Raw genomic sequence first — 24252 nt, forward strand, 5'->3', positions numbered from 1 at the left:
TTTTTTCTTTTACACTTTGTTACTTATGTGACATATATTTGAATTGTAATTCTATTATAAAAAATAATTTATACTGGTTTCAATTCATTCTTAAAGTAATTACTGTTTTAATAGGAATAAACCATAATTGAAGTTTAAAATATGTTAATTGACGTTTCAATTTCCACTTCGGAAATCTTTCTCAAAATACAAACATTAATAAATTGAACAAATTTTGTTTAAGGTATTAATATTAGGAAATAGGAAGTAGGAGCAAGAAGATGCTCTAGATATTTTAGCAGGAAGCACGTCGCTATATGGGACTGGAATAGACGATACTGTGTAAGTATAAAAAATAAGCTTTTTTAAATGCGTGTTCCGATTTGAGACAATATATTAAAAACAAACACTCTTCCCCCTTAACTACTTTTCCTTTTATATTGATTTATTTTTTATTTATCTTTATTTTAATTTATTCTCATTTTTTTTTAAATTGAATCAGTGATTCTTATTTTTTACAGAATCTTATTTAATTCCAAAAGTTGTGTCGATGAATTACATTATCGTATATTTGCTACTGTTAAGTAAGCTTAAATATTAGCAGTTTATATTATTTTTATTTCTCACTTTAATATAATATTCAGGATTATTTTTGATCGCATGCGAGAAAAGTCTACAAAACCCTGAGATTTCTATACACTGAAGATTTCTATGTATTAAGAAGGGTATGGTGGAAAACCTATATGGTAGTATTCACCATGTACACCTAACTCGTTCTATATCCCATTTACTCTACTGATCTACTGTATTCTAAAAACTACAATATTCTTGCTGCCTTACTCCGCTCCCTCCAATCCCCCTTTATCTGTCATCACACTATCAATAATATTATTTACATGTTCCAATTTTTCTCGTTGGGGAGCATCAGTTTAAACAGAACCTCCACTTTGTAATTCTGTTACTTAAGCGCATCTTAAATTGTTGTCTTGTTATCAGCCAACACTTGACTAAAAACAAAGTATGCTTCATAGTATATTTATAACCTACTTGGCAATATATACACTCTCGATATTCTCTTATCAATCGTTTTTAGGTAGGAGCGGAAACAAGTCCATGTAGCTGAGCAGCTAAGTTTTCGACAGAGTCCAATCGCCTAATTATCTATGAAATGGGCATTCAGATTTCAATAATCCTATTCATAACCAGATCAAAAGGAACTTTCAAAAGTCAAAATGGGGAAAATTCTTTCTTGAATTAGACAACCTTGTAAGATGGATTCCAACAACACTTGAAAATTATGATATATTTACAGATGCTATAAGCTCATGGAGAATACATCCCGGGATAAAATACTGAATGTGAAGAAACGTATAAGTAATAAATACATAGAGAACGGCGATCCAGAGATAGCCAACGACCTTGTACAAGCACTAGAAGCTAGGAAAGATAAATAGGTAAAAACAACAGAGGAAATGAATTTCTAAAGATCTAGTAAAAAATTCTGCAGCCTACTAAAAAAGCTAGGAGATCTTTTCGAGAAAACCACTCAATTTCACCAGATCAGTTAACCAACAGGATAGTAACTTTATCTAGAGCCCCGCGTGATAAACAATACACAAAACAACTTAAAAAAGAACTTAATAATATATGCCAAACAGTATCACGTCGCATAAAATTCTCTCGTGAGTTTACTAGTGAAGAATTAATTACAGCTCTTAAAGATGTGTAAACTGGCAAGGCCTCTCGGTTTACGGGATGCATCCTAAGTTCCTACTTAATTCCGACAAAAAAACAACATTTAAATAGCTGACCACGTTTTACTACTACTACTACTACTATCGGTTTACAGCGTTCTCCGACGCCTTCCGACTCCTAACCGCCATTCTTCTCTATTCAGCCATAGGCCTGGAGGGATTTCTCTTTCCTCTAGTTCTTTTTCAATTCCCTCTCTCCAGCTTTTTCTCGGCCTTCCTCTTTTCCTTCTCCCTTGTGGTGTCCACGTCAAAATCTGTTTTGGAATCCTGTCATCTGGCATTCTCTGTACATGGCCGTACCATATTAACTGTTTTGTTTTTATGTCATCAACTATTGTATGCTTGACTCCCATCATTTCACGTATTCTCTCATTTGGTATCCGATCTCTTCTTGATTTTCCTGCTGCTCTTCTCCAGAAGTCCATTTCTGTTGCTAGTAACAGTTTCTCTGTTCTTTGTTTCATTTGCCAAACTTCGCTACCATATGTGATTACACTTTTAAGTATGGTGTTGTATATGAGTTGTTTGTTCGCTTTAGATATTGTTTGGTCCCACAGAATTCCGTTCATCATGGATATGGCTTTTCTACCCTGTATGTTTCTGTCTTTTATAGCAGCATCGAGTGTTCCATCTTGAGTTATCTTCATACCCAGGTACTTGTATTCATCACAGTTTCTAATTTCTACCCCATCGTCTAATATAATGGACTGTTTTGTCCCTCCAATACACATGGCTTCAGTTTTCTTAATGTTGACTTCGAGACCCCATTTGTTATATTCTTCTATTAGCTTCCGAGTCATGTAACTCAAGTCGTCATGATCCTGAGCAATCAGTATTTGGTCATCAGCGAAACATAAGGTGTACAGTGTAGTCTCGTCATTGAGAGGAATTCCCATGCCATTACATTTTCTTTTCCACAGCTTGAGTGCTTGTTCCAGATAAATTTTGAAAAGGGTAGGCGAAATACAGCAACCCTGCTTTAGTCCTTTCGTGACCTTAAATCCTTCAGATATCCTTGATCCAGTTTTAATTTTTGCAGTCGTTCCATTATACAGACTTTGGACTGCTTTGATAAGACCATGCTTAATGTTGGTTTGCTGTATGGTTGACCATAGTTTACTTAGGGGTACACTGTCATATGCTTTTTGTAAGTCTACGTACATCAGGTGAACTTCTTTATTGACGGCTGTTTTTTTTTTCAATAACTTGCGTAATAGAGTACAGGTGGTCTACTGTGGATCGCCCAGCTCGAAAACCAGCTTGTTCCTCTGCTTCGTAATCTCTATAGTCATTTTCTATTTTGTTCTTAATAAGTTTCCCATACATCCTACTTATTGTGCTGTTTACCGCAATTCCTCTGTAATTTTCACACTGATCCTTGCTGCCCTTTTTGTGGATAGTTGACATGATAGATAATTTCCACTCTTTTGGTAATTCGGCTCCATTCAAGCAGTCTTGAAAGAGTTTTCTTAATTGTTCCTGGAGTTTGTCTGTACCGGCTTTCACTAATTCTGCAGGGATGTCACCAGGACCAGGGGATTTTCCATTTTTCAGGGATTTGGTTATTTCTTCCATCTCTGATTTACTTATTTGTAATGGTGATGAATTTATACGTATACCTATCGTGTTGTCTTCCATATTAGCAAATTCTGGTCTTTGTTCTGTTAGTAATTTTTTGAAATATGCTTCCCATTTTTCTGTTGTTATTGGTGATATATCACCACGTTTTACTAGCACATTTTAACATCTGGAGTATTGCCAGAAAAAAGTAAAAACAGAGATTGATAAGAATTTTGTGAAAATAGTTGAAGACACTACTAGTGGTATAGAAGAACAGTGGAACGAAATGAAGACATCTATTACCACAATTGCGCATGAATATCTAAAATTAAAAAGAGAAAAGAAGCAAGAATCGATGACAGATAAAGTATTGCATATGATGGAAGGGCAAAGAAAATTAAAAGGTAGAAACGACAACGAATACAAAAAGTTGCATAAGACTATACTAAAGAAGATAAAAGAAGCATGGCTGATGGAGAAATGTACGGAAATTTAAACTCTACAGCGTAAAAATAAAAGAGGTACAGAACACCAGAAAACAACGCAATACAGGCATAGTTGTAGACATTGAATGCCAGATTTTGACCATCATTAAAGATAAATTACGAAGATGGAAAGAATATATGCAAGAATTATTCGAAGATGCAGCACGAAGCTCGACTGAAATAAACAATCCCACGGCCCAGAAATAACAAACGAAGAAGTAACTATGGCCATTAAGCGGATTAAATATGGGAAATCATCAGGACCTGATGAGATGTATGGTGAAATTTTAAAGCTATTAGAGGCACACCAAATCACAGCTCTTACGAAGCTATTCAAAAACATCTACGAGACTGGTTATTTACCAAAAGACTGGCTACTATCAATATTCATTCGACTTACTAAAAAAGCCAACGCTAGAAAATGTGAAGAACATAGATTAATTAGTTTAATGGGCCATGTACTGAAAGTACTCCTTACTATCATTCACTCGCCATACACCATACATACACCATGCATACACCAAATTAGAAGAACACTTGAGTAAAGTTCAATTTGGATTCAGAGCAGAACTCGGAACGAAGGAAGCACTTTTTAGTTTGCAAGTTCTAATACCGAGAACCAAAGATGTCAACTGCGATGTGTATCTAATCTAATCGATATCCTAAAAACATCAGGACTCGATGGTAAGGATATAAGACTGATCTCAAACTTATATGTCCAACAAAAAGTAACAGTGCGATTAAAAAATGAACTATCCGAAATCTTCACAGTCGAAAAAGGAGTTAGACAGGGTTGCATACTGTCACCGGTATTATTTAACACGTACTCTGAAAGCATCTTTAGAGAGGCCTTGGACGAATCAGAAGATGGGATTGCTGTAAATGGCTAATTCATAAGCAATATTAGATATGCAAACGATACAGTGTTGCTGGCAGATAGTGCGCAGGGGCTCCAAAGGATGATGGATAACGTTGTAGAAACATGTAACAAATACGGCCTAAAACTAAATTGCAAGAAGGCAAAAATAATGATCATTAGTAAGAACACCAACATCATCATCATCATCATCTTGGTGCTACAGCCCTTAGAGGGCCTCGACCTTCTCAAGCTTTCTACGCCATTCTATTCTGTCCCTCGCTTGCATTTTCCAGTTGCCGACTCCGATCTTCTCGGCATCTTGTGTTACCCCGTCCATCCACCTTAGCTTTGGTCTACCCCGTCTTCTCATTCCTACGGGTTGAGAACACCAACATAAACACCCAAATAACAATAGGCGATACACCGTTAGAAAGAGTGAAAAAAATATGCTATTTGGACTGCAATATTAAGGATACTTGGGATCACAGCTACGAAATAACAACTCGTATTGAAAAAGCCAGAAGCTCTTTCAACAGCCTTAGGAAGATTATCTGCAACTTATCTTTTAATACCAATATACGCATAAGAATTCTTAGATGTTACGTCTTTATTGTCCTCCTCTATGGAGTAGAAAGCTGAAGCCTTACAGAAGATGCCATAAAACGATTGGAGGCATTTTAAATTTGGTGCTACCGACGTATGTTGAGGGTCTCATATATACCACACAAGTAACATAACTATTTTCCAGGGGCTAAGAAAAGACAAAAAACTGATTAACACCGTAAAGCACAAAAAAAGGCTTACTTTGGCCACATCATCCGTAATAATAAATACCGACTTCTACAGTTGATTCTACAAGGCAAGATTGAGCGTTAGGGAGGCCCTGGACGTAGACGTATATCCTGGCTGGTCAATCTTAGGAAGTGGACTGATCTAACGTCAACCGATCTATTTCGAGCTGCTGTATATAGAATAAGATGGGTCAATGTGGTCGCCAACATCTCTAGAAGATAGGCACATTTAGAAGAAGTATTGCCGAAATCTATTAAAAAAAGTAAAATAATTGTTGTACTAAAACCCAATAAACACTACACCTACATTTTATTGCCCATTTTAACAAAGATCTTTAGAGCTAGCATAGTACTACGTTATATACCAAAAACTTGTAAAATTGTAAGGATGGTATAAATATACTAAATAGGACGACAAAACAACGCTCTACCTAAATACTACAAGCCGATCAGTCTTACATAATTTCTATTGAAAGCAATAGAAAAAATTCTTGATAGACGTACGTATTAAAGATGGGGATCCATCGAGGGATCATGCTTTCACTGGCAACCAAAATGCCCATCAAGAAGAAAAATCAACAGAAACAGCACTGGAGGAGGTAGTTCAGAAAAAAATCGCTCTAATAAATGGAGAGATTGTGTTAAACGTCTTTCTAGATATAGAAGTTGCATTTAATATGCACTACCAATTTCTCTTTATGATGCAGCAGGATCAAAAGGAATATTCACTACCGTATGTGACTAGATCAATGCAAGGCTTGAAAATAGGGTGATTTTCGTACAGGATGTAGACCTATGTGGATGATTTAGTAATTATTATGGTAAGAGAAAAATACGGAAATGTTCTATCCAGCACATTCCAATGAACATTAAATCTGGTGATGGGACAGACAAAACTCTCTGACAATACGGTCTAGTATTACTCCTAGATATTTGACCAATGAGGTCGGCATAGACAGAAATCGTCAAAATGGCATTGACAGAAGTCGTCACTCACCTCACACAAAGTCTGAACGATGGAAAAGTTTCACTAGGTATTTTTCTCGAGGTTCAAAAAGCCTTTGACCAAGTTTGGCATGTGGGACTGGTCAGGAAACTATTGAACATCGGCCTACCACTCTCATTCGTCAAACTTATCCATTCATGTCTCTCATCGTCAAGTTACGATGAAGGAGCATGGTCATTTCTCTGATTCGTTTACTACCACCGCAGGAGTACCTCAGCGTTCCGTGTTGGCTCCAATACCATACATTATATACAACAGTGACTTCCCTAACCCTCAATACACAAGAACAACTACTTTGCTCTACGCAGACGACACAGCTCTCGTAACAATAGAGTGAGAAGTTGATGCAACACTTAAGTTTACTCGAAATCACCTTAAGCTGGTCAACAGGTGGTATCGGAGATATAGAGTAACACCCAACCCAGACAAAACACAAATGATTCTCTTCAGACATCCAAAGCAAAGCCAATCTAGCACATCCATAATTTCCGCAAGGTACAACCTAAGACTTTGGGGGGACCGACTACAGCTCCGTAACCAGATCGAGTACCTCGGTGTAGTGTTTACCCAAACACTGAACTGGACGGCCGATCTGGACAAAGCCTGTAACAAGGCCAGGAGCCGACTCGGACTACTCAATGCTCTTTGTGGTAAATTCGGAAGAACACATAGACGTTCACTCATACACACATACAAAACCTTTATCAGGCCGGTCATCGAGTATAGATCCAATATCTATACTATATTGCCCGACCACAACACAAAAATATTGCTTGCTTTGGAGAGGAGAATCCTGCGTAGAGCAAACTACAAGCGACACGATTATCCATCCACCCTAATATATCACCTGTCGAATATCCAGCCCATCAATGAGAGGCTCCCCTCTCTGAGCAGGAGTTACACGATCAGCACTATCCGGGGCCAAAACCTCAGAGCCCAAAGCATCCTAAAAACTACCTGCTCATCCATCGGCAATGTATTAAGAAGAAGACCTAAACTCAAACTCCCTTTCCTACCCGCTATTTTACTGGCACTCGCCAGCACCGAACTCCCTGATGAATACATTGATATACAGGAGGCAACTCCCCTCTACTATCGCCGTCGCCACTAACATTAAATGCTCACTTCGAGCTTGCTCTAGACAGGGGAGGATCGGTTTTCTATGGTTTTCCGATGCCATTGCACAACGATACCTGTCTATTTGCAGATTTACCAGCCACAGCTGCCCTTTCGCGCCGCGTTCATACAGTTACTAATTTACCAATAATAAACTCAGTAAATTCGAATTCACTTATATACTAATTTTTTTTAAATCAAAAAAAATTCTGAAAAGAACCGTTTCAACATTGCCTTTTACCTCTGATCGTCCAGGCGCTCCTCCGACGACCAGGTCATCACAACGCAAACACCAGGGATTCCACGAACACGCCAGTGTCAATACCAAAAACAAAAAAACAAACCACGTCCTGAAGAGGCAAAGCCTAAAGCAGTACAACAAAAGCATCCAAAACGAAGACACCCAACAAACGATAAACCGAACAATGGGTCACAACGCAGCGTCAGTTTCATCTTACAAGCGAAGCAGTAACATCTCCAGAAGGTGCCAATCTCTAGTGTTGGCGAAACGTCGAGAACTAATCTCAGAAGACAACGGCCTAACAGTCCGAACAAACAGTTTAACAAGTTAGACGATGGCCGTGAAAGCCTAACGCATTTTAATATTTTATTAAAATCGCTTAATTTATTTGGAGAACTATTTACGAAGTTGACGAAACATCAAAATGAACGTATTTTCTATTAATATTTATATTAATATTAATTAATATAATCCCAATCATTTTCTAAAATTATTAGATAACAAAAATGCCAGAAAAAAATACTTTCAGAACCAAAATACAAATACATCGTATTTTCAATACATGTTACACCCATGATTAATCTTAAAACTCCTTTTGTTGCCATGAAAATAAAAAAGAAGAAAATATTTTTGTTTTAGTGGTTTAGTTTTAGTTGGCAAAACTGCCGATACTGAGACTGGCTTTAAAAAAAAAGTAGGGTTATGTCATTAATGCTTTTGGTTCAAAATCATTTATAATACCATTTATATGTAGTTAATTAATATGTACCGACTAACCAATATTTGTTCAAGTACCCTTAGCGACTTAACTAATTACACGAAATATGAAACTGTTCGCTACCTTAGAAAAAGAAAACCAATCCATTTGGGCACAGCTAAAAGTAAACTTTTTAGGATACCAAAACGTCCAGTTTTACCACCAGATGAGAAACTCGAACTAATGAGACTTTTTAACAATTATCGCACAACTATGAAATCGTTACGGTAAGTAAGGTCTGAGTCTTATCCCAATTGGTTTAAAAAACAGTTCTTTAATGATCATATTTGTTTAGTAAATGTATGTAAAGGAAAATGTGTAATGTATGACTTATTTTAAAATTTAGTTTAACTCCAAACATTTTACTATTCAAATATATTCATAGTGTATAACTTGACTTAAACTACTTTTCTAAACCTACCATTTGCTCTCATTTATTTTAGCTGACAATGTGTAACTAACCCATTAAACAACATCTAGTATCTCTTAATTACAATTAATTAGATCTAGGTATCTCTTATTTGCTAATGAGCAAATGATAATAAATTGAATTTTTTGTAAAAGAGTATATTAGTAAGGTTTGTAGTGTTAAACTGAAATTCAGTTGCTGCTACTGACAACTTTAGTTGGTGGGGCCTGGGCCCCATATAAATTTGACTAATTTATAATAAGAAAAATAAAGATTGGAAAACATGGCTCAAAAAAATTAAACAGGTACTATACTGAACTTAACCAATAGCAGCTTTACTTGTACAAAAGTTGAGCATGTCTGGGCTTCTGGCTAGCATACATATTAATGACTCTATTGTTAAAGATAGGAATTTCACTAAGTACTTCCTTATGAATAGGATAGACAGTGAGTGAATTTAGTCTGTCGTGGCCCATAGTATTCCAAAGAAAAGTTTTAATTCTTTTTTACAGTGCTGAAACTTCGCTCTGTTTCCGATATTGAAACTGAAGTGGTTAATAAAATTTGTAATAGTTTGTGTACTTCAGAAAATGATTCTTCAAAGGTATACTGGATGAAAAAACTAAATAGTTTACTGACTGAACACATATTTTTGAATGTGTTGTTTTTTAATACTAATGTCTGGCAATTATTTCACTGAGGTGATAAAGTAACTATTATACTGATTTATTTATAGAAGTAATAGAAGAGATATCAACTTACAGGAGTAACAATACAAAATTATTAAGAGAATATAACGGCTTATTTTATAAAAGTAGTGAACCAGTACTATATGTTATGGACAAACCAGTTACTAACAAACAATTTAAAAAATTCCTATTTTGGCATTTGAGTAATATCATGCTAAGTGAGCAAATTTAAGAATCTGATACTCTTCTATTTAAGTACATGTGTAATATTTTATACACCTATTTCTTATCATAAAAAAAATAACATGTAAATGTTCAGCCTCATCTATCAATTCTACTTTACTTTTCTACAAAAGCTACTTTAATTTTCCAGTAAAAGCAGGGATTAAAACATGGTTTAAGCACAACTTTCTTTTGGAATGTATAACAATTTTTAATGTAAAATTGTCGATCATGTGTTAATATTGGTCATGCTAGTATTTTGAAAAGTTCCCAATGGAAGCTAGAAAATGTGACATAATTTTTAAAGTGCTATGGACAAAAATTCCTCCATTATAAGTTTCACAATATTATTAATATTCTATGTTCTTGGTAACCATATTGAAAAAAAAAGTAATACATAAGTTTTATTTTCAGTAGGAGATACATAATAATATATTATCTGGCTTAATTTTGTTTTTCGCCATTTTTTAAATTCCTTAAATAATTATTTATTAATGAGCAAATTATTTTTAAGATACTACTTTATGGTAAATCACAGTGCCGAATTTGCTGAAGTTAGTGAAGATCCTGAAGAAAGTAGGAAAGTATTTTTAGAAGATTTCCAAAAATGTTCAGAAATAAATGCCAAATGGAATGAGAAACAAAAAGAACTTAGAGAAAAAGATATTGCTGATCAGCATGAAGCAGAACTTACATATGTTATGCAAAGATTAGAATTAGAAAAGAAAAAGCAACAACAGAAAATGGAGGAAATAGAAGAAATTGTAAAGGCGGAAAAAGTTGCCTCCAAAGATTTTATTACTGCTGAAAATCTAAATGAAGCCATAGATAGGGCACTTGCTAATCCTGTAGATTATAATTTTGCTTTAACATTGAGTGGAGAAAAAATTTTAGGCAGGGATACAATTCCTAATAAGGAAAAAGACACAGTTAGTGTAAAACAATAACAGTAATGTATAGATAATATTTATTGGATAATAAAATTAAATAAGGATAAGCTAAGTGTTTTTTCTTTTTACCAAAAAACAAAGTAAGGTTAAGATGGGATAAGTGTGTAAAATCAATATATATATATATATATATATATATATATATATATATATATATATATATATATATACATATATATACAGTGTAGGTAAAAGTTTATGGTCAGTATATTATTTCCTTTCTTGCAGATGCTCTTGGGCAACAGTTCGCCTGTGACATAAACACACCCTTTCTTGTTTTTTGAAAATAATAATTGTTTAGATAGTTGAAAACTTTTTGCACCTCATCTTTCCAGTTAAAAACTGTGTAATCTTCTCCCATCTTTAACACTGTAGAATAATCTTTAATAAAATTAATATACGTTTTTTAAATATTGCTACTGTGCGATTGTCTTCTCTTAAAAATGCTTTACTACTCAGTTTTTGTACACGCTGTTCTGACATTATCTTTATTTTTTCTTGTGGGTGTGTGATTTTTTTCATTTTTTCTGAAAATTGGACATATTGTGAACATACATCGACTTTTGGTGATCCAAAACCATTGTTGTATTGTCGTACAAAAATGTACTACAGTGCTTCTGAAGATGCACTGTCTTACTTTTAGATATTCCTCTGTTGTAGAAATATACATCTTCCACAGTTTCGATATATTTAGTACACAAGGCAAATATCTTATCACAACTGTTTTATTCCTGGCATAATGAGTTTCGCAGCAAGTAATAGATTCAATGAAATGTGTTATAGCTTGATTTTTACAAATTAATTTTTGTGAAGTTCTGTCACCTCTTCTTCTTTATGCTGGCAAAACTCCTGTTTTATGATACTCCTTTAATATCCCTTCAATTCAGTTTTTTCCTATACCTAGTATCGCTACGAATGTATTTTTATAAACAGGAATTGATCCTCTTGAAGTGTTGATGGTGTACTTCACACTGACTGTTTTTGGTTTATTTAGAACGTTTTCTTTAATTTTCGTACCAGGTCTTTTGGATTATAAATCAAATATGGAAAAATAAAATAGAAAAAAAAATATCAAATTTTGGATAAAATAGTTTAGTTTTAATATTATAAAGCTATTTTAATGCTAGATTAATGTTTTCTAAATATCTGTTGATAGTACACACTTACCCTTGTCAAATCTTAATCTGGCGAAGCATGTACTATTCTGTGTAATAATACACATACACACTTTTCCCAATTACCATTATTACCTTAGTATTGTAGTACATAAACATCTTGTTTGTTCCATAAATTGATGGTTCTTATAGTGTTTAATTAAAGTGGGAAGAACATACATTAGAAAAACTAATAGGGCCAAATATTCTAAAGTTCATTTAAAACTGGCAATGGAAGAATTACCGCCTATACAGTGAGTCAAATATAAGATATCTAAATTTTATACTCTCGCCTGTATTATTCAACCTTTACTTAGAAAAGATATTTGCACGAGAAGAGCATGGATAAGGCACAAGAAGGCATTAAAGTCAACAGAGGAATTGGTAATAGCATCCGATACGGTATTAATTGCCAAAAGCGAACAAGATCTACAGCAGATTACAAAATCTGCTGAACAAGGTAGTGAGCGAGGGTGAAAAATATGGTCTTAAAATTAATGCAAAGAAAATAACAATGGTAATCATGAAAAATAATATGTACTACAAACATATTAGTCAATGACAAACTAATGGTCGTGTTTCTGCCGCGTCTGTTTCGATCTTTCCCTAACTAAGTAGATAGTGTAGGTACCTAATGATCAGGTACCTATTTAAACTCCATCACTTGTTCTATTATCTGACTTTCCAGCTCCAATTTACATCTTAGTAAATTTGCTATTATAACAATTCATGTCTTTTTGGGAAAATTAACATGTTCAATTTTCTGGAGGTTATATTAAATTGGAGCATTACATTTATGATCAGGTTGAATAATAGAGGACTCAGGGAATCCATTGTCAGCTTCAATTGGGTCAGTTAGTTCTCTAGTTACCTAACCAAATGCCTTCTTAAGGTCCACGAAACATAGATATGCCGGTTTGTTGTATTTTAGTGGTTTCTCTTGCATTTGCCTCATAAATATAGCATCAGTGCAAGTTTCTATACTTTATGCATTCGGTGCATAAATAACTATACTGGTTTGTATAAACCTTTGATTTATAGAATGGTTGTATGTCGGCGTTAAGATTGCGTATCCGTACATATTTTGGTAGATCTCGTTACAGAGATGTTGGTAATAAAGAGTTTTATCAGGAAAGACGTTGAAAAAGATCATAGAAATGAGATTAATTACTTCCAAATCGTTCCCCCCACAATTAATTTTCCATCCAATCAAAACCAACTTTCAATCATGTCGCATTATTTACCCAAAATGTCATATACAGGGCACTAAAAATTTATATGCTCGTGGTTGAGAAACATGAAAATTTTTATTTTAATTTAAATTTTAAATAGGAATATAGTTTTTTATTTCTTATGTCAAATAGGAATATAACAATATATATATATATATATATATATATATATATATATATATATATATATATATATATATATATATAAATATATAATAAAGACTAATAGTATGGTTTAGAAAAAATATTTCTTGGTGACTTCCATTCCTCCCATCACCCCTTCATATTTTATAAAATTATAAAATCACCTGAAAATTGAACCTATTATGAAATCTTACAAAATTACTTAATATATAAATTAAAGAAGATAAACAGAAAACATTTATTAAACATGTTTATGAACACCGTTATTAAAAAAGAGATTGTAAGAATTCTTTCCTATCATCACTCTTTTCTGTATCTTCAGAATCCAACTGTTGTGCAACCTTTTCTTCAATATTGTCAAATTCTTTATTCACTACTGTTTTATTCTTTTTAGTTTTTTCAACATTAGATGTAAAGAAGTTGCTCTTCTTTTTGGCTAACTGTATTTCTGCTCGCAGTTTCTGTCTTCTTGCTGCTTTTTCATATGCCAATCTGTAAATTATACAATTAGATTAATAACGAAAAGAAAAAAATTACTTCTTCTTTTTCAATAAACATGTATAATTGCAAATAAAACGTATAAAAAACGGCGCGTGGTACTTGGGAAGTGCCGACAAAAGTGAATACTTCTTATAGCGCGTTATTGCTATATGTAGGTTAATAAAACTTTATGCCTGCTCATTACTGAATTGCAAAGGCGTATCGAGAGAGGGGGCTATGCCCCTCCTCCCAAGAATTAAAAAAAAATGTAAATTGAAATATTTGCAGTTCAAATGTTTTTAGTTTCAAACACATATCCCGCTTGCCACGAGAAAAATGTTTTTAGTTTTGAGGGTAGTAGAGTAGAGGTTGTGATGAACGAGGTAAAGTGTGAGGTAACCTAAGCTATACGTGTATAACACAACCGCGCACTGCTGAAGAAAGCAAGACAGCTTCTGCCGGTCCACCTCCCACAAATTTTTTTTTTTTTTTGGAGTCCACTGTACAGTCCTTTTTATGTTTTTTTCAATAAAAAAAAATAGAACCGGTTTATTAAGAATAATTTTCTGTAATTTTGTTACCAAATGATCTCTCCTAGTAGTGATACACTTGACGTAAGTAAAACATTGTAAAACTTAAAACTAGTTGTTTATATCATTGTTCTATTGTAGCATAGCTCTGAAGATGAGATATGACAAAACTGTCCACTATCTGGTATTCCTGTAACATGTTAGTCAGTTGAATAGTTTGAAATCTGTCGATCACCATTATTTTTGTCTTAGCTTTATTAATTTTCAGACCAACTTTATTGCTTTCGTACTCAACTCTTCGCAGGAGATTAAACATTTCTTGCTCATCTGCTGCTATAAGAGTAGTGTCCTCAGCAAATCTTAAATTGGAGATTTTCCTACCAGCCACTGTTACTCCACCGGCCCATCCATCTAAAGCCATCCTCATGACATGTTCACCATACATTTTGAATAAGTCAGGTGGCAACAAGCATACTTTTCTAACACCTCTCTCGGTCTTGAATTCGTTTGAGAACTTCTGATCTAGTCGTACTGCTGCTATATTGGACTGGTACAGATTTTTAATAAGTGTCATCAGGCGCATTGGTGTGCCCATTTCTATTAAAATGGACTACAGATTTACCCAGCTTACACAATCAAGTGCCTTTTGGTAGTCAACGAAGCATATAATCATAGGTACTTGAAATTCTCTAGATTTTTCAATGAGTTTCCTCAGGTTCAGGATTTGTTCCCGTGTACCTTTGCCCTTTATAAACCCCGCTTGTTCCTGAGGTATTTGGTAATATAGATAGGTTTTTTAATTTGATTTTGATGATATGCAACAAGATTTTACTAGCATGTGTTATTAGTGAGATTGTGCGGTAGGTTTCACATCTGGTAGTAATTCCTTTTTGTGTAGCGGGATATAAATTAAGGTACACCAATCAGATGGCCATTTTCCTGAATTCCAAACAGAGACACAGATAGAATGGATGATATGTAATCCTGTGTTACCTAGTAGTACTAACTAACTGTAGTATTTCACCTGGTATTGAATAAATGCCTTATTTTATTTCTTTTTATTTCTCTTTCTATCGCGATTTAATTGCATCTTTCAGCGAGTAAGACATTAGGTTCTCTAGGGTAGTCAGAGGGCCACTGATTTTCTGCTGGTACCTCGTTATTTTTATATAACTCACCACAGTAGTTTCGCCACGTTTCCAATATTTCGTCAGTATCGGCCTTTAGATTACCTTACTTATCTATTACAGACCACGTTTGAAATTTAAATTCTCTGGTAAGGAGTCAGTTTGATCTTCTGAAATAAATCCCTCGGTTCATTTCGACAGCCAGGTTCCTCTATATCTCTGGATATTTGAGAGATGTAATCAGCTTTATCTTTGCGGCATTATTTTCTGATTTCTTTCGATAACGCTCTATATTCATCGTTTGTTCCGTATCTAGTTTTATGTTCTTTTCTGCGTTGAATCACACTTCACGTATTATCTACGGCTTACGGCCCGTGGAAACCCTTACCTCACAGTCTTTTGCAGCTTCGATTAGCTTATCTTTGAGATAGATAGAGAAGTGCTCTCAGGGTCACTATCTACTAGGTCTTAGGAAAGAACTTCTTCTATGTTTTGTTGGAAGTCATTGATTTTTGATGGATTTAGAGACATGACTTTCTTAGGGTTCTTCTTTTAGGGACTTTAAAACGAAGTCGAACGTTCAATACCAGGCGTTGATGATCGCTTCCACAGTCTGCGCCAGGATATGTTTTACAGTTGATGGCCGACGACTTCCATCTTGATCTTATTAGGATGTAGTCTATTTGATTTCTTGTTCGTCCATATGGGCTGCGCAATGTGCATAATCTCCGTGGAAGATGTTGGTAGAACGTGTTTGTAATTGTAAGATGTTGTTCTTCACAGAACTCCACTAGACGGTCGCCATTCTCATTTCTCTGTCCCAGTCCATTTTTGTCCAGCACTTCTTCAATATTTTCATTAGATGACCCTACCTTGGCGTTAAAGTCTCCTAATATTATGATTAGTTCACGATTCGGAATAGCGCTAACAGTTTCTTCTAGACGACCCTAGAACCTGTCGATGTCTTCTTATTTAGAGCGACTACAATTATTTATTATTAACGTATGGTCCTAAAGTTTTGGGAAAATTTTCAAAAGCATATAACTCTGACCACAATAATCTTATATTTTTATTAAATTATTCAACAATTTAACTTAACTATCCTTATTATAAATCAAAATTCAAATGACAGACAATGGACCATTATTTTCGATTTGCCTAAAAATTCCCCTGACACGTTGCATCATCCTTTGGACGACCTCGGCGTCAATTTCTCTAATTTTTGTATATATGCGGCGTCTTAACTGTTCCTGATTTTGTGCTTCCCATCCGTTATAATAGACTTTCCGACTTAATATTGCCCAGAATTCTTCAACTGGACGAGCCTGAGGTAGGTTGAGGGGGATTGTCTGCTTTTGGTACAAAGGTAATGCTGTTAGTTTCGTACCAGTCTCTTGTGATCCTCGCGTAACTTGACGAAATGCACTCGCCTTAACGCGCGGCAACATCTCGGAATTCTCTCTAATTGATCCTCTGTGTATTTTGGACCTTTCCTTCTTTTCCGGTAGATAATATTGTTACTCGATAGGGTCCTGTATACTGTGTCTTTCCAACATGAAATCTTCTGGCCAGTTTTCGCTGTGGGACCCTAATTTTGTTCTTAGCTGCTTCAATAAGTCTTGCCTCTCTTATATGGTTCAAAATCCTCGGTCGGCCACTTTTACGCAAGTTAACACATGGTATCCCTTCTTCACATTCTCTGATTGTGCGATAAATTGTCGATTTGCTTATGTTTAGATCTCGATAAATATTAGTCTCGTTTCGACATTCGCCCAACCATATTATAAACACCTCGAAAAAATATCAACTTTATAAGACATTTAGCAGAGCACAAACCAAAATATTCTGCTTTGTTTATTAAATGTCAATAACCGATAACATTTCAATTCCATGGCCTTCTTTGTTAAATGCATTTTGCTTCTCAATCAGACCAGGTGAAATTTTTTCCAAAACTTTAGGACCATACGTCATAGCGCCGGTATAATTTAGAGCGACTACAATTATTGGTGATACATAGACAAAGCCAGATGAAGTAACAAAGGTACTTGACGTTTGTGACTCCAATACTTTTTCTATAATCCACAATATTATTTTACTATAAAAGTACAAGTCAAGTATTTACAATAAAACACATTAATTAGTATACTTCTGTTTTATACAAATATTAAAAGAAGTTGGTTTGCATAATATTATTTGGTAAACCTTTTCTTTAATTCAAAATATCCAGATTAGTAAGTGTATTAATATAATTATTTATTCTTATTTTTTTAATATTCAAATATATAATAAATATAATATGATAAAATTGTTTGCAAGTTTTCAACTATTTGAAGGACTGTCCAATCCACTAAAGTAATTTTTTGCTAGTTTATAGTTTTTTATCAATTTTTTAAATTTTCATGTATGAGAATACATCATTATACAGTATTTTATTAAAATATACGAATATACAACAAAAGTCTATAGTTCCAAGACTGTGAAACCATAGCACCAGATGGGAAGAATTCCAGGAAAGAATTAACATTAACCTGCAGGTATCATTAACAACACCAACTGACATGCCCTAAGGGAATTCACAAAGAATGTACAAAAATGTTTGTAAATGTGTCTACCAGATAGCCAAGCGGGCTGGGCGGCTGGCTTCTCCTTCGCTTCACTGCGAGAGATGTCAGTTCGATCCCCAGCTCGGTGACAGAAAACAAAAAGGCTAACGCAGCAGTTTAAAATTCTAAAATGAATCTGCGGCTTAGTCTAGAATATGCTGGTATCTGATCGGCCTATGGTGGAGCAGTACGGCAAGAGATAAGGGCTTGCGGCTCGGTGATACTCCTCCATAGATCCCTACCGGAAGGGCGTGTGCCGCCTAAATACCGGGTATATATATATGTACAAAAATGTGCCTTGTTGGTGCCAAAGTAGGTTATCAACTCACAAGGAGCATTGCCCAGTAAAAGTAAAATAAAAAATAATCGTAGAAAAAAAGGAAACTTAATATAAAATAAAAGTGCCCTAAAACTCACCATTTTAACCCTAATTTTAAAAAATTTCCCTCCATACCCCCCCCAAAAAAGTTCATGCCCATCCCAAAAATAGGTCCTGGATCCGCCCTTGCTGAATTGTTAATATTCTCTCTGGATGTCCGATATTGGAAATATGCCCATTATGGGATCAAATAGCAAATATTATTTCAATAAAATAATAAATTATTTACGTAATTAAAATAATTAAAAGCGAAACGGTTAAATCATGATTAATTTAATTAAAAATTGAATACTTTAATATCTAAAACAAGTTTTTATTCTTAGGTAAGCTGTGAAAATATTTTATTTCTAGCGTATTTCTTACAATTGTTTTATTACTCCAGTTACTAAGATAAGTTTGCTAATTCTAATAAGTAAAAATATGATTTTTACAAGATGAATCTTGAAGGCATCTTTTCTTGAAGGCAAAAGGTTGATATCAAAAATGCTTATTAATGCTTAAAAGAAATAAAAGAATTATTTTTAAGCAATAACAATATACTGTGCAAATTGTGTGAATTAGCGGACTATTTTTAATGCTTGCTTTGGTTATAGTATATTGCTAAAGATTTGGTACCATTTTCTATGTTACTTCCGAGTTTGGTTTAACGATTTTTATTCAATTAAAAAAACGTAAATGTAATTCTTCCTAAAATTAGTTATGTTTAAAAGAAAACGATTTGTTTCTAAGCGACATCAACAGACGATAGTTAAGAAAAATGTAGTGGATATTTTTGAAAATATTAATAACCCCGATATTTCATCTTCAAACCTTTCTTCAGAATCTCTAACTTATCATTTTGATGAGAGTTGCAGTTCAAATAGTTCAGATTACAATACTTCCGATTTAAACTTTTTATCAACATCATGTTAAGTACCTAAAATAATCTGAAAGGACCACGTGGACGATCATTTGATTTAAATCCTTTACAACGCTCTTCTTTCAGTGAAACTGAAGAAGGATCTAAACATGGCTGTAACGAAAATTCTGAAGAACCGTCTCGAGATGTTAACTTTTCTAATAAATTATGCAACTTGACTTTTGTCCTTTAAAATACCACAAAATGCATTAAATGATTTATTAAAAATTCTTAAACAAGTTCTTGATCTTTCTCATTCGCCATCAGATGTCAGGACCTAAAGAATTTAAATTTAAAGACTTTATCCCTGGAAAATATTACCCCTTTGGTCTTGAAAATACCCTGATCCATATTATGATTCAAATTTCAAAGGTTTTTTATCTTCGCAAAAAAGCAATGTTATAGAAATTTGTGTAAATTTTTATGAAATCCCACTGACAAAGAGTTCTAGTAGTCAGTTTTATCCTATTTTGTATAATTTGTTTATATATCCAAAAATTGCAGGTTTAATAGGCATTTACCATGATTATGAGAAACCAAAAGATACAAATGAATGTCTGAGTTTGTAACACACGCTGTTGAACTTATAAATGTTGGTTTAAGTTTTTATTAAAGCAGACGATATCTTTTTTTATTAGATAGTTTAGGCTAAACTAATTAAGCATGGATGATTAAATTTGTGGGGTAGTTTCGCAAAAAAAAGCTTTTGAGGACACACATATAGCCCGTATTTTAAAAGGTTTGTAACTTGTAAACATAAATCCATTTAAGGTACATTTAAGAATTTACATTATCACTTAAACAGCCACATAGAGACAATAAAGCATATTTGTGTATATGTAATTTAGATGGCAAAATTTACAAACTCTACAAATGTTTAGTTCTGGCTATGAGGTTGCTTCAAGAACTACAGCTAGAGATATGAGATGAATATTTGTTGTATTAAACATGGCTGTATATTTTATTTATACACTTTTATTTTTGTTTTTGTGTGGAAGTGTAATTACTGCTCATTTGGCCATTAGAAATAAATACTGATGGCTGGTATTCTTCTAGTTTAGGCAAGATTAATACACACTATGGCACTTTGCACCTTGAAATTCATGTGTTTAAATTTACGCGTTTAAATGATGATTTATTCACAATAAGCAAAGTATAATTAAATAAATCTGAAATTAGTTTGTTCAATTTATGAATGTACATTAATTTTGTTTTTAGATACTGCTTGGAAAAACTCCAAAACAAGCCCTGCCATGGGGAAGGAGATTAAAAACCGGAGGATGAACTATCTGAAGAGAGCTAAAAAGAGGGCACAATACTGAAATAATATAAATAAAATTTAATTTGCATGTTGCGTTAGCAATTATGATGCATTTTGTAATGGTTAAATTATGTGATTTTGTAAATTCAATTTCTTTAGCATTGTCCAAAATCCTTCTTTCTCCTGTCCAGACAAGTATAATCTAAAACCTGATATCAGTCACAGCCAAATTCACTCCTTAACTATTAAAACTTGTGACATTCTAGCATGCATACAGTGGTCTTATACGAATAAAGATCTTGGTCCAGATAGAATATCCTAACTTATTTTTAAGAAATTGTACATTCTCTTTATGTAGACCTCTATGACTTATTTTTAATAACTCTCTTAACTCAGGGTCATCTTCCATCACAATTTATTGATTGATTTCATCATTAAATCATTGATTTGTAATTATCGTTCCATTACAATTTTTCTGCTATTCCTAAAATTTTGGAGGCTTTACTGACTGATTTTTAAGTTTTGACAGTTAATCTGAAGAATCAGCTACATACTGGTTACCATGGTTTCTTGCCTGGTCTTTCAACTTCTACTAATCTACTAGTTTACACTGATCTATCTATATAAAAGGCTATGATGACAGGTCACACTGTTTGTCCAGTAAGGTAACAACACCTAGGAAAGAAATCTAAACAGCCAAAATTTGACATTTCATTCATATTTTGTTCTTGAAACGATATGGTGGATTCATTGCTAATTCATTCTACAAATTGATGATTCAAATATTGTGCTTAAGTGATCTATCTTTTATTGATCACTCGAGCCTATAATATTTAAATATAATTTGGATAATATTTTGATTGAGGAACAATAATTTCACAGATCTAGGTGTGGTTTTTCAGAGAAATATGTCCTTCAATATATATACAGATCTTATATGCAACAAAGGCTATCAAACAGCTTGGTTTCATTAAGAAACATACCAGAGATATTTGTAGGATTGCATCTATAATTTCTCTTGTCCTCTCCCAACTTGAAAATTCAACTATGATCTGGTTTTCAACTTGATCTGAGTTCAAAGAAGATCTCTGATCTACTGTTTTTGTACATTGTGCAGACCATATTCTTATTCTGGTATAATCAATTTCTTGAACCTGAATTTTCTTCTTACCAGAAGAGTTAACTTTGCATTAATCTTTATTTTTAAGCTTGTTAATGAAATAATCCAATCTCCTGAATTGCTTCAGCTAATATTTCATATTCCTCCCCGTTCACTGTGTCAGAATTCACATTTTCATGCTCCTGATTGTAGAACTAATTGTGGTTCAAATACAGGTCTGGTCTAATTTCTCATGAATGCAAATCAACTACTTCATGAGATAGATTTGTTTAACTTATGTATCAATAGCGATAGATAGTACTGAAGTACTGAAATACAAGATGCAAAATGATTCTTTGTATAAATAAATGAGTACTTGTATCTTGCACTTGTACATATATGTTGCATTTTTGTATAATCTTGACAGTAGATTTATTTATTTTATGGAAACAAATATAAATAAATAAATGTAAATTCCTTTAAACATTTATTTTCTCTTTCCCAAAATACATTCTTAATATGAACAGGATGACGCCACTTTTAGTACTTAGTACTTTGTACGATGGCATTATATGTCTAATGTACATCCTCAGTGCTAAAATAGATGTAGTAGGAACAATCCAAAAGTCTGCCAAGTAAGTCCACCAGATGTCTTATGGATGTTAGATTAAGGTCCAATTAACATCCCTAGATGTCAACTGAACATTTGAGTGCAATTAGGGATATTATTTTGAAAAATTTAAATAAATTTTTTTATAAACTTTTCAATTTTGCAAAAATTTTATAAACTCTTCAAATTATGCATTTTAAAACCATTAAAATATAACGAAAAATAAGACAATAGATCCCTTTACCGAAAACTGTAAAACAGACTAAATAAAACTGGTTGTAAAAACAAAATTAAAAATTTTTTTTCTTAAACAGAGTTTTAATATAACTGGGAAAGAACAACAATAAATAAGAGGTTGAAGAGTACACTTTCTACAGCTACATTTTTCTATTTCTTTCTAAATTTTAAATAAATTGAGAAAATTTGGATAAAGTACTGTTCTTGTACTTTTAAAAACTACTTATTTTGTTGCACTATCTTTTCACAAAATTTTAATGTTTTAGGTTTTGATATCAGAAGCATGTAATTTCAAAACTTGAACTATGAAATATTAAAATGGTCATTTTCTCTATTAATGTCATAATCCTATAAAAAGTCTTCTAAAAAGAACATATAGGTTTCTTATCTGTTAGAAGACATAAAAGTAAATATTATTAGTAAGTACCAACCTTTCATGTAAATGTGTCCATTTAAAATTCGATAGATATTTAATATTCCAGATACAGTCATACTGTTTCGATTTTTTCCTACTGCTAACCTGTGTATTATTAAGAGCAGTGGCTACTTGTTTGGCTATGTATTTTCTTTCAAATTCTATCCAACCTTCTGAGAATTTTTTTGCTACTTTTCGTTTCTTTTTTGGCTTGTCTTTATCTTTTGATTTCAATTCTGTAAAAAAAATTGGTTAATAAAACATATTTCTATAATTAGGAGTTTTTAGTAACCTTTATCTGCCAATTGTAAATATATTCTTCCAACTTGTCCAAAATCACTAAAAAATTCTCTAATTTTTGCAACATTCATGTATGGCGGAATTGTAGATAAATAAATAATACCTCTTTTAGGTGGTTTTTTGGGGTTTTCTATGCTGGTAGTGGGTTCTGAATCCGAATTTTCCATTACTTGAGTCATATTTATATAAATCAACAGAGTCTTACTTTTTACTAAGTCAAATACTTATTATTGCTGTTTAATAAATTTTCTGACTCGAAAACAAAGTTCTACTTTAAATATTCATCAAAAAACATTTTTTTCATGATTTATTCTTTGCTATGTTTTGTTTTTTTTTTATTTTGGGGTTATACATACATTTGAATTTGACAACGACCACTGAAAAGGTAAACACGTGGTTTTATGACCTTCATGCGGTAGAGCCACACGGTACAATCACAGAATACTAATCACAACATTTGTGATTAGTAGAAACCACAGTTGTGATTAGTATTCTGTGGTACAATGAATACACGGACAGACCACTGAGGTTAGGTGATCTGTGAACAAGGTTAGTAGATTTTAAGTAGGTTGCCTCGTAACTATGGTGGCGAAGCGAGGGGAAGGCAGAATGCTTACGTCACTCATACGACAAAGTCAAATTTGACAGTTGATGGACAGTTGTCTGCACGTCTGAGTTTAAGTTCACGTTTGTTGTTGTATCATTAGTTCGTTTATTTGTTGGTTTATTTGTTTAGTTATTGTTTAGTTTTTATTTTTAAGTATAGGTATAAGGACAATATTATTTATAGAGACTTATTATATAGTTATTTGTGTACATAAACACTTGTGAAGTGTGTTTTCGTAGCCGTGATATCAAGGTTTGTCTAACAATTATTTATGTAGTTTTGTACGTTATAATAATGATATATTTTTTAGATGAGATAAGTATATATAGCTTGAAGATTTGTGCTTGAAGGACTAATC

At 33.3% G+C, this 24252-nt stretch overlaps 2 protein-coding genes across 2 annotated transcripts; one reads left to right on the plus strand and one right to left on the minus strand.

The window, feature by feature from the left end:
• Nucleotides 1-8443: 8443 nt before the first annotated feature.
• Nucleotides 8444-10865, plus strand: mRpS26 (mitochondrial ribosomal protein S26). The gene is made up of 2 exons (XM_072531146.1): nucleotides 8444-8775; nucleotides 10383-10865. Exons 1-2 carry the CDS (start codon nucleotides 8555-8557, stop codon nucleotides 10813-10815), a joined length of 654 nt encoding a protein of 217 aa, XP_072387247.1. The 5' UTR covers nucleotides 8444-8554; the 3' UTR covers nucleotides 10816-10865.
• Nucleotides 10866-13572: 2707 nt separating this feature from the next.
• On the minus strand, nucleotides 13573-23814 carry LOC140441788 (activator of basal transcription 1-like). Its single transcript, XM_072532708.1, has 3 exons — nucleotides 23280-23814; nucleotides 23004-23223; nucleotides 13573-13840 (listed from the first exon to the last, which is right to left on the minus strand). Exons 1-3 carry the CDS (start codon nucleotides 23464-23466, stop codon nucleotides 13615-13617), a joined length of 633 nt encoding a protein of 210 aa, XP_072388809.1. The 5' UTR covers nucleotides 23467-23814; the 3' UTR covers nucleotides 13573-13614.
• Between the last annotated feature and the right edge of the window lie 438 nt (nucleotides 23815-24252).

This window comes from Diabrotica undecimpunctata, chromosome 5 (genome assembly GCF_040954645.1).
Source record: "Diabrotica undecimpunctata isolate CICGRU chromosome 5, icDiaUnde3, whole genome shotgun sequence".
Lineage (NCBI taxonomy): Eukaryota > Metazoa > Arthropoda > Insecta > Coleoptera > Chrysomelidae > Diabrotica > Diabrotica undecimpunctata.

Coding starts and splice junctions, on each gene's coding strand:
- mRpS26 (XM_072531146.1), top strand. CDS start 8,555: ATGTACCGACTAACCAATATTTGTTCAAGTACCCTTAGCGACTTAACT. Junction 8,776..10,382: donor ACAACTATGAAATCGTTACG/GTAAGTAAGGTC, acceptor ATTATTTTTAAG/ATACTACTTTATGGTAAATC.
- LOC140441788 (XM_072532708.1), bottom strand. CDS start 23,466: ATGACTCAAGTAATGGAAAATTCGGATTCAGAACCCACTACCAGCATA. Junction 23,224..23,279: donor TTTACAATTGGCAGATAAAG/GTTACTAAAAAC, acceptor TTTTTTTTACAG/AATTGAAATCAAAAGATAAA. Junction 13,841..23,003: donor TGGACACATTTACATGAAAG/GTTGGTACTTAC, acceptor TATAATTTACAG/ATTGGCATATGAAAAAGCAG.